Source organism: Sapajus apella, unplaced genomic scaffold (assembly GCF_009761245.1).
Source record: "Sapajus apella isolate SASKATOON/1434 unplaced genomic scaffold, GSC_monkey_1.0 scaffold182, whole genome shotgun sequence".
Taxonomy (NCBI): domain Eukaryota; kingdom Metazoa; phylum Chordata; class Mammalia; order Primates; family Cebidae; genus Sapajus; species Sapajus apella.
In genome coordinates this window covers 732,148-742,515 of record NW_022437122.1, presented here as the reverse complement: position 1 = coordinate 742,515, position 10,368 = coordinate 732,148, and the positions used below count along the sequence as shown (strand labels likewise).

General features: G+C 52.2%; 1 protein-coding gene across 1 annotated transcript in view; it reads right to left on the bottom strand.

Moving 5' to 3' along the window:
• PHF2 (PHD finger protein 2) overlaps positions 1–10,362 on the bottom strand; it is a 103,040-nt gene extending 92,678 nt beyond the window's left edge. Inside the window, exon 1 of the mRNA XM_032268531.1 lies at positions 10,287–10,362. Within this exon, the coding sequence (XP_032124422.1) occupies positions 10,287–10,327 (41 nt within the window). The 5' untranslated portion in view covers positions 10,328–10,362. The remainder of the gene's footprint in view (positions 1–10,286) is intronic.
• Positions 10,363–10,368: the final 6 nt, after the last annotated feature.

Here is a 10,368-nt window from a genome sequence, read left to right as displayed (position 1 = left end):
CGGGGCTCCTCCATCCCTCACCTGGGGCTCCTCCATCATCCCTCACCCAGGGATCCTCCATCCCTCACCTGGGACTCCTCCATCATCCCTTACTCCAGACTCCTACATCTGCTCACCCAGGGCTTCTCTGTCCTCACCTGGGTCTTCTCTGTCCCTCACCCAGGGCTCTGCCAGCCCCTTAATGGTCTCTGGCCTCTCTCCATCTTGCCCTATACTCCACGCCTCTCACAGAATTCTGAGAAAACTTTATAGACTGCAAACTAAAGAATGTTGTGTTTTGTCCTCTTCTTCCTGCACTGGGGCCAAAATGTGAACTCCCACCCATGGCCTACAGGCCAAGGTGCTTCCCTACCCACATCTCCCCTCACTTGGGGGCCAGCCACATGCTGCCCCTCACCCCGCACGGTACAGTTTGTTGTCGCCCCAATCTGCTCTGACACAGACTCACAGGCGGCTGGTGATGAGGGCCACGTCACCCCAACCTTGTCCCCCAGCACTAGCTGCAGGAACCCTCCAGTCTTCCTCACTGCTGCCCGTGCCAAGAACAGAGCCTGGCCCCTACATAATACTCAGGAAACCACCAGCTAGACAAACGGACTGATGAACATTCTCACTGATGAACAAGGAGCCAAGCCCAGTGATGACTCCCAGTGCAGCGCACGCAGGATGCTGAGGCCCTTTAGAGACTCAGGATTCCTCATGTGTGACACACAGAGTCGCCAAGCACAGCCAGGAGTGGCACAAAAGCCTCACAGACTGTTCCCATCCGTCCCGCTCTTTGGCTGGCATGGAAGGAGTGGGAACTGCTGGCCCTCCCCCAGCTGGCTTCTCCTGAGTAGCCCCTCCGTCCAAAGCACACCAGAGAGCTACTGCAAGGAACAGGGTGGCATCCAGAAGTGCCCAGTGCTGAGTGCAAACAATGGAGGAAACCCCTCCCCGCCTGAGCTGCTTCTGCACACCTCTGCTATGTGCTGCTGGGCAGCAGTGGCCACACTGCCTCCCATTTCCAGGAAGAGATTCCACAAGCACCATGGGCAACTAATCCTCATATTTGGCTGACTCCAGCAAAAGGAGGTTTAGTGAGATTCCATCCTGCCTCCTACTTGAGCCTGTGTGTGCTGTTTCATGTGGGGCCATGGGTTCTTCTCTCTCCTTGGGGTTCAGAGAGTCCTCTCAAAGCCCCGCCTCACCCCTCCCCGAGACAATGTGCATCTGGGAGGAAGACTAGCTAAGGCTGCAGTTTCTATACTGTTCCATGATACCAAATGTCTCAGGACTCCAGGCCTCAGCCTCTCCTTCAGGGAAATGGGCCTGAACCCCTAAAGTCTGCACCATTGTTCCAGCAAAAGCAGGTCAGCACAGGAGTCTGGTGAGGTGGGACCAGGCAGGGAGGGCCTTGTGCCCCAATTAATGCTGCCTTCCCACCAGTCTCAGTGTTCCTGATAAGTGCTTCCTGACTACTCTTCCCACTGGCCCAAGCTTTCCCGGAGATTCACACACAGAACGTGCCTTGATGGGGTTTTATAAGGGAAAGGGTAAAATAAGGGACAAAATCACAAAGCTACAAGAAGATTTTAGTGATCTGGAATTGTGTGGTGAAGGTGTTGGGGTTGGGGTTCAGTGCCTGAGTCTGGCAGCCCCAGGGGTGGGTGTATAAGTCCTCAGGTCAGATCCTGGTCCCAGAGCACTCTCCAAGGCCAATCAGATCCTCATGTTTATCCAGCACTGTGGCCTTGTGCCCAATCCATGGCATGTCAGGAATAAGAATGAACAAGGGCTTTACACGTGCTCTCCACCTGAGCGGAACCATCCACTCGATGCATGGAGATCAATGGGGCCATGTGCTGCTCACACAGAGAGAGGCTGGCACTGCTCCATAACTATGCTTGCCGTCCCCACTCCAGGAATACAGAACCCTGGCCTTGCCCCACCAAAGCATCCTCAGCAGTGAGGCATGCAGCCAAAAAGACTGCCCCAGGGGAGGATGACAGTCAGGGAAAGGAGATGGAGATTCACATGAGAGAACCCCATACACAATATGAGAGAAGTCCTACACATGTACGGAAAATGCCTAGCTCAATATCTGATGCAGAGGCTCAAAAATGATGGTTAAAAAAGAAGATAGCAACCCTCCTTCACAGGTATGCAGGTACACACTGGGCACACAGCAGCACATGCATGAACACGGAGAGCATGGCAGGGGTGGGCAGCACCCTGCACATGTACGGTTCTGGAAATTCAGTCACCACACATTATAAGATGATTATAAAAAAAGATAAAAGAACCATGAACGAACAATATAAAAAAGAAATTAAGAAAATAATACCACTTACCACAGTATCTAAAAGAATAAAACATCTAGGAATCAATGCAACTGAGAAGGTGAAAGACTTGTAAACCAAAAAGTATAAAACACTGCTGAAAGAAATTAAAGAAGACACAAATAAGTGGAGAGGTATCCCATGTTCATGGATCAAAAGACTTAATACTATTAAGATGACAAAACAATCTGCAGACTGAACACAATCCCTATCAAAATTCCAACAGCCCTTTTTTGCAGAAATGGAAAAGTCAATCCTTAAATTCATATGTAATGCAAGGACCCAAAATAGCCAAAACAATGAAAAAGAATACAAAGTCAGAGGACTCATACTTTCTGCTTTCAAAACTTATTACAACTTTGCAGTAATCAAAGCAGTATGGTATTGGCATAAGGAGACACATATAGACCAAAGGAATAGAACTGAGAGTCCAGAAATAAACCCCTGTGTATACGATCAAATGATTTTTGGTCAAGGCGCCAAGATCATTCAATGGAGAAAGAATGGTCATCAACAAATGATGCCGAGACAACTGGATATCCAGCTTCAAAAGAATAAAGTTGGGCTGGGCGCAGTGGCTCAAGCCTGTAATTCCAGCACTTTGGGAGGCCGAGGCGGGTGGATCACAAGGTCAAGAGATCAAGACCATCCTGGTCAACATGGTGAAACCCCGTCTCTACTAAAACTACAAAACATTAGCTGGGCATGGTGGCGCGTGCCTGTAGTCCCAGCTACTCAGGAGGCTGAGGCAGGAGAATTGCCTGAACCCAGGAGGCGGAGGTTGCGGTGAGCCGAGATCGCGCCATTGCACTCCAGCCTGGGTAACAAGAGCGAAACTCCGTCTCAAAAAAAAAAGAATAAAGTTGGTCTCCTACCTTCCATCATTACAAAAATAAACAAGATGGATCAAAAACCTAAGATAAGAGCTAAAATGATAAAACTTTTAAAAGAAATTACAGGAATAAACCTGTATAACCCTGGATCTCGCAAAGGAATTTCATATATGGCACTAAAAGCACAAGTAACAAAAGCAAAAAGAGCTAAACTACACTTCATCAAAGTTAAAAACTTTAGTGCAAATCATCTATCTGATATGGATACAGCATCTAAAAGAGCTCTTACACTTCAAGACAAGCAATCCAATTTAAAAGTGGGCAAAGGCCAACAAGCACATGAAAGCTGTCCAATATCATTGGTCAATAGAGAAATGCAAGTCAAAAACATAAGGAAATACTATTTTATACCCATTAGGATGGCTTTAATTAAAAAAAATAAGGAAAACAAGTGTTGGTGAGGATGTGAAGAAATTGGAACACTGCTGAGGAGAATTTAAAATAATGCAGCTCCTGTGTAAAACAGTTTGCTGGTTACTCAAAAAGTTAAACACAGAATTACCATATGATCCAGGAATTCCATTCCTAAGTATATATCCAAAAGAACTGAAACAGGTGTTCAAACAAATATTTATACACAAATGTTTATAGCAGCACTATTTACAACAGCCATAGGTGGAAAAATCCCAAATGCCCATACACTGATGAATGGATAAACTGTGGTCTATCCATACAATGGAATATTATTCAGCCATAAAAATTAATGAAACACTGACACATGATACAATGTGGATGAACCTGAAAAACATTGTGCTAAGCAGAAGAAGCCAGATACAAAAGGTTACATATTGTATGATTCTATTTATATGAAATAGTAAATATCCAGAATAGACACACCAATAGAGTCAGAAAGCAGACAGCTAGTTGTCAGGGGCTAGTGGGAGGAGGAAAGAGCAGGGATGACTTAGTGGATAGGGGGTATACTTTAGGAGTGATGAAGATGTTTGGGAACTAGATGAAGGTGGCGGTTGCTCAACCACCTTTGATGGCACTATGATGGCACTGATGCCACTCAACTTCACACTTTCAGATGGTTAATTTTATGTTATATGAATTTCACTGCAATTTTTTTAAAAAGGTGAAAGGCTGGTTTCCCCATGTGCACATTTCTAGCTAAATAGTTTCGATAAAAGCAAATGTTCTGGCAATTAAGATGAGGCTCACAACAAATTGCTTCCTTCAAGACACACCGCCTTTGGAAAGCTTCGACAGACAGGGACAGATACCACAAAGATTTTTCAGTTCCTATGCTTTGAGATCCAAACCAGTCAGTGGCTAGAATTCTAAATATGTTCACATGTTTTTCTGTGGGTGACCCAGCAGTATGGTGGCAGGGAGGGTCCAGGAGAAAAGTAAACACGTCCTGAACCCTAAAGAATAGAAGCCAAGTCCCATTCTGGAGCCCACAGCTAGGGCCGCCCAACTGCGACCAAACCAAAAAGCTGAGAATCAAGGTTTGCAGAAGTTAGAGGACAGTGAAGGAGGGATGCAGAGAGGGAGGCACTACAGCAAGAGACCCTGAGAGGCACCCGGCATACTCAGACCCAGGAGGGAGCTGCTGCAGTCAGCTGCTTGGACAGAGAAGCACCTCCCATCCCCTAGCTCGGTATGTGGCCTTCCTCTGTGACCACATTTCCGTCCATGTTACACTGCCGAAACCATGGACACGAGCAGTTATCAGCCCCCATATTTGCTCAGGCCCTTGACCCAGAATAACCTTAAGCCAGAATAACCTGAGCCAGGTGCCACCTCCTCACCTGCACCCTCTCGGAGGTGAGTGTGTCCACCTGCTGCGGCTCAGAGTGCACCTGATGAAGCCAGAGGCCTGCGTGTGACAGAGCCCCCGCTGCTTCTGTGTCCACGCTGGGAATGCGGGTGACGGGGTGACCCACGCTATCTGCCTCTCACAGACGACGTGGGAAGCAAACATAATGAATGAAAAATAACCCCTATGGCATTAAACCCCAACTGAATGTTAGCTTCCACAGCACAATCAGACCCATCTGTTATTTAAAAAAACCAAGAGATGGACTTTGATTTACCCACACCCTGAATTTCAAAAGTAATATTCTCCCAGAGAAGTGTGTCACGGAACACTATTTTCCGGCCCACACTTGCTCCCACCCAGAAAAACTCACTCTTTTAGAAGAACCTGGCACATGTCAAGGTACTACAAGGATGGCCAAAAAAGAGGGTGTCTAGGGGTGGCAGGGTCCACCCAAAACTCTGCCCAGATTTTAGGGCATCTGTGGCCACACCGAGCTCAAGCAGCCCCAAACAAATGTGGGCTACAGTCCAGAGGTTCACACCAAGCACGATCAGCCAAATATTAAGTATGTTCAATAACAGCAAACATTCTGACAACTGAGATGAAGCTCCTTGCTTCCTTCAAGACCTACCTCCTTTGGAAAGCATCCACAGACAGCGACGTCTACTTTACCCTCTAAAAGGTGGCCTGACATTGTTCCCATCTCCTCCAGAACTCTGAAAACTCACACAGGGGGAGAATTCCTTGTTTTTAAGTGATTAATCGCTATTCCTACATCACAATGATGTCTCCCTGAGGAGGCCCCTTCCCGCAGTACTCCAGCATGTGAGGCTCTAGGAGTTAACTCTCAGCTCCGATCGCCCAGATGTGACCCACATCGGGGCCTTCTTCCCTCTTGCACACACACTCCGCTGCCCAACAACAGAGCTGGCCTGCAGGGCACAGCCACAGTGTTCCCAGGTAGCCCCTGGATGTGGCTCTGCCCCAAGGAACTTAAGGCTGGCGGGTACAATGAGAGCCCAGAAAGGCCATCCCAAAGGAGCTGGACACAGAGACGGGAGCCTGAGGAGGAGGACAGGCCAGACAGACAGACAGATGGACACACAGGAATTGGAGGGAGCCGTGCCACGCAATCTGTCCACTCTACCTTCTGAGCACTTCCAGAATGTGACCCTTCTCCCCACCCCAGTCCCAATCCCCTCCCCCTGGGTACAAGCCCTGTCGCCTCTCGCCTGCAGGACAGTCACCTCCTCACTGGCTCCCTGCCCCTAACTCCCCCCGCCACCTGTCCCCAAAGCAACACGGGGAACCCTGTCAAAATCTCAGTCCACTCCAGCCCCTCCTCTGCTGAGACACTCTCCCTCCAGGGTGGCTGCCACCTTTCTCAGAGGAGCTGCCTGGCTGCCCCCTGGGCCCTCACTGAACTCCACACAGAATACATGCCCAACAAATAGTTACTGAGGTATAAATGAAATGTCTGTCACTGAAGTGACCTGAACAGCTTTCAGTTTCTTTCAAGTCAGTTTTACTGATTACACCTCCAAAAACCCTTCCAGTCCAATAGAACAAGCAGCTGAAAGAGGGCCAGAAAGCTATGGGTTAAGGATGTTTAAAACTTTAACAGAAGCATTCTTACTTCGGAGGGAATGAAATTATTCAAAGCAAGTTGGTGACAAAGTGAGATGCCAGGTCATCCACCATATGGCTGCAGGCAGGGGTGGAGGGCATGGGGTCTGGTCTCCATTCTCCAGTTAGAGGACACAGGCACAAGGGACCACAGTGCGTGGCCCGAGGGGCTTTGTGCAAGAGTGGGATCCCTAAGAGGAGAGGAGTGGTCCTCCTCAGTGCCTGTGCCAAGCCACACATCCCCACCAAACGAGGCATACAAGACACCTCCAAAGGCAACGGGCCTCCAGCTGCCTCCTGCCAGGTCCTGCCACAAAATCCATCCCTCCCAGGACAAAGCTCACATTCTGGGACAGCACCCCAGTCAGTGCCAGTGAAGAAGGGCTGGGCTGATGAGGATCTCCGACCCCAGGAGTGATGAGCCAAGGTCAAGATGGGGCTGGATGAGGAATCTTGCAAAGACTTGGTGAAGGGACAGCTCAAGTATGGCACACACATCCAGGGACTGCGGAGAGCCTGAAAGCAGGGCCTGTTTCCCGGACCCCCATTCAACACTGCCCCTCCAGGGAATGCAGGACGCATGACCCCAAGGACAGAACACAACGCTCCTCCCTCCCCCATAGTGAACACTCTTCCCACCCAGGCCAGCGGGCAGTCCCACCCGCCACGGCTAGAACACTGGGAGGGGTGCTCAGAGTCCCTGAGGAGGGGCCCTCGAAGCAAGCTCTGGCCCCACAAATGGCCAAAGCTCTATCCCAAACAAGTTCTCGGCTGCCGCCAAAGCTGCCAACAGCAAAGACGCAGCCACAGTGAGTGTGAGTGATGACTTAGAGACCCTCTCTCCAATTCTCCCCAAAACGGGGCTGGCTGGAGGAATGTGATGTGACCACAGGTGGGACAGAAAGGCTTTTTACTTTAACAGTTGTATGTTTATTTTTATAGTTACTGTGTATGGTAAGTTACAGTAATGTTCTATTTCAGGGAATGACATGAAGTTTCCTTTTAAAAGCAGTATTTTCGAGAGTAAGGAGACATGAGGATTAAACGCAAGGTGGGATCCGGGAACAGAAAAATGACATTAAGGGGGACACTGGTTAAACACATGTGAATAAAGTCTGCGGTTTAGTTAACAGCCCGGCACCAGCGTTAACTCCTTCGTTCTAGTACTGGTCCCGTGGCTATGTAAGATGTTCACTGCAGGGAAAGCAGAGGGAAGGACACAGGGAAACTGCCATTTTTGGAACTCTTTGGTAAGTCTAAAGTCCTCTCAAAATAAAAGTTTAAAAGTATTCAAACTTTTAAAAAGTGAGTTGAAATGTTAAATGGAAATAAATCACAGTACAGATGGTACAAAGATCAGGAAAGAACCACCGGGGCCACAGGAGGCTGTCTGGAGGTGCAGAAACACAGGGGTCTGGTCACACGTGTTCGTTTTACTGAGGAGAAAAGTGATGCGGAGAGACCAAGTGACTCGCCCAGGGCTGTGAGAGCTGGACCAACCCCACCAACCCCTGATGCCTGCCCCCCCCATCACACACCTGCCCAGAACCACAGGGGTGGGGGAGGAGGCACACCCAGAGGCTTTCTCCCCTTAGGGTTCACTGTGGCAAATGACCTCGCCTCTGCTTGATAAGATACAGGAGAAAATGACTTTCAGGGCCAATGGGAAGCACAGCTCCTTTCAGACCCCACAGCCACCACAAACAGGTGAGAATAAATCTGTGCTGATCAATCGCCTGTATTAGATTCAATCAGAGACCCCAAATAAGAAAAAAGGAGATAAAGCCTCGCAAAATATCCCTCTTTTTGGGATTTTTGCATGGGCCAATACAGTAAAAGCCCCTGTCGCCTGCCTGCCCCTCATTCCTGGGGTTTTTCCCTTGGCCTCAAAGTCTAGTTCAGAACTAACCTTCCCTTCCCAGAGGGTCCCCTGAGCAGTGAGACAAAGGTTTTCTCCATCCCTCTCACTCTCCCTAGTCTGGGCCCCAAGTGTGGGCAGCAGCCAGGAGCTGACACAGGTGCCCAGAGGGTTCTGCAGGGGGGTGACTGCTTGCCAGGTCAGGGCCCTGGTGGGGATGGGGGAGAAGGGACAGGCCCCACCACTTTCAGAGCCAACTGCTCAGCATCTTTGGATCTGAAGAGCCTCAGAGGTTCTCACCCACTTTGGTCCGGCTGTGAACTTTTTCTTGCTGGCTGCCAGTTGGGGGTGTGCACGGCAGCCCTGTTCTGGGCAGAGCCTGGTGTTTCCACGCAGCCTCCCCTGCTCTGAGGGTCTTCCATAGCCCCGGGCATACCAGGAAGGCAGCCCAGATTTCCGTGGGCATCCTCACCCCAGAGTCCCAGGCCCTTCTTACAGCATGGAGGCGGGACTCAGGCCTGGGGCTGACAGACATAGCAGGCCCTGTCACATCCCAGCCACCGGGGTCACCACATGCAAACTGGCACGACAGGACTCGGGGCCACAACCCACTCCTAAGGGCCAATGACCAGTCTTGAAGACCCAAGCTTAAAACCAGCAGGAGGGTCTCCTCTCTGGAAGGAGAATCCCGGACCACCCACCACCACACACCCCTCTCTTCCCCCAGGCTGCTCCTGGTGGTTTGGGACTGGAGCCCCAGAGGGCATATAGCCCTGGCCAGCCCTGGTCCAAACACATCCCACAGGCAAAGTCAGATGCAAGAGAACCTGTTGGAGCAGTTTGGGCATGACTATCACCTCCTCTTCCTCCTCCTCCATTTACTTCTTGGTGGGAAGGGACCTATCGTAGGCACGGGGCCAGGTCATGGCCACCAGCAACGGCCAAGAGGGCAGGGGTTTTCAGTGTCTCCAAGAGTTACCTCCTTCCCCCCTCCCCATCTTCCTAAGAGAGCATAAGATCATGTCAAAACCGGGGTGTTCCTGCCAGGAACGGAGAGGAGGGAAAAGGGGAAAGCTGAAGGCCGGGGAGGAGGCGGCAAACCCATAACAACCCCCTTTACCCAACTCACAGACACTATTCTGTCACCACACTCCCGCCCCGGGACCCGCAGGCCTGCCAGGTTCAGGTGCTCCGCAGGGGTCCGGGAGGGGTCCTGCCTTCCGGGACAAGGTCCGAGGGAGCTCGCAGGCCACGGCGGAGGGTGGGCGCACCGGCTGCCGCCTCGCCGGAGCCCCCACGACCGTCCCAGCCCTGCCGGCGTCGGAGCCCGCCACTCGCGCCTCTCCCGGGACCCGCACCGGGCTGCGCGCCCGCTTCTCCCGGCCCGGCCAGCCCCGAGCCCGCGCGGGGAAAGTTCCTGCAACTTCGCAGGGGGGAGGCGGCGGGGGCTCCAGGCCTGGGCCTCCCTCCGGATGCCCGGCCTCTGCGGCCGCCGCGACCCCGCTGACAGGCGGCCCGGCCCGGGCCTGGAGCCCCAACTTCCCCGCGCCCCGAGCCCCGAGCCCACCTTCCGGCCCGCGGGCCTCGCTTTGTGCGCCGCGGCCAGGGGCGCCCAGCGCGGGCCCCGTGCTGGGCGCCCCCGCCCTGGGCACAAAAGGGCGCGCGGCCCGGCCCGGCCCAGCCCCGACCTGGGCGCCCGGAATGCGGCGGCGGCGGCGGCCCGTCCCCGAGCCGGGCCTGCGGGCGCGCAGCCGGGGGCGCGGGGCTCGGTCGGGCGGGGTGGCCGGGCCGGCCGGGCCGAGCGGCCGCCGCGCGCTCACCTGCCGTGGAACCAGTCCTTGCAGGCGTCGCACTCGATCATGAAGCGGGTAACGTCGTAGGGGAGCCGGCAGACGCAGTACA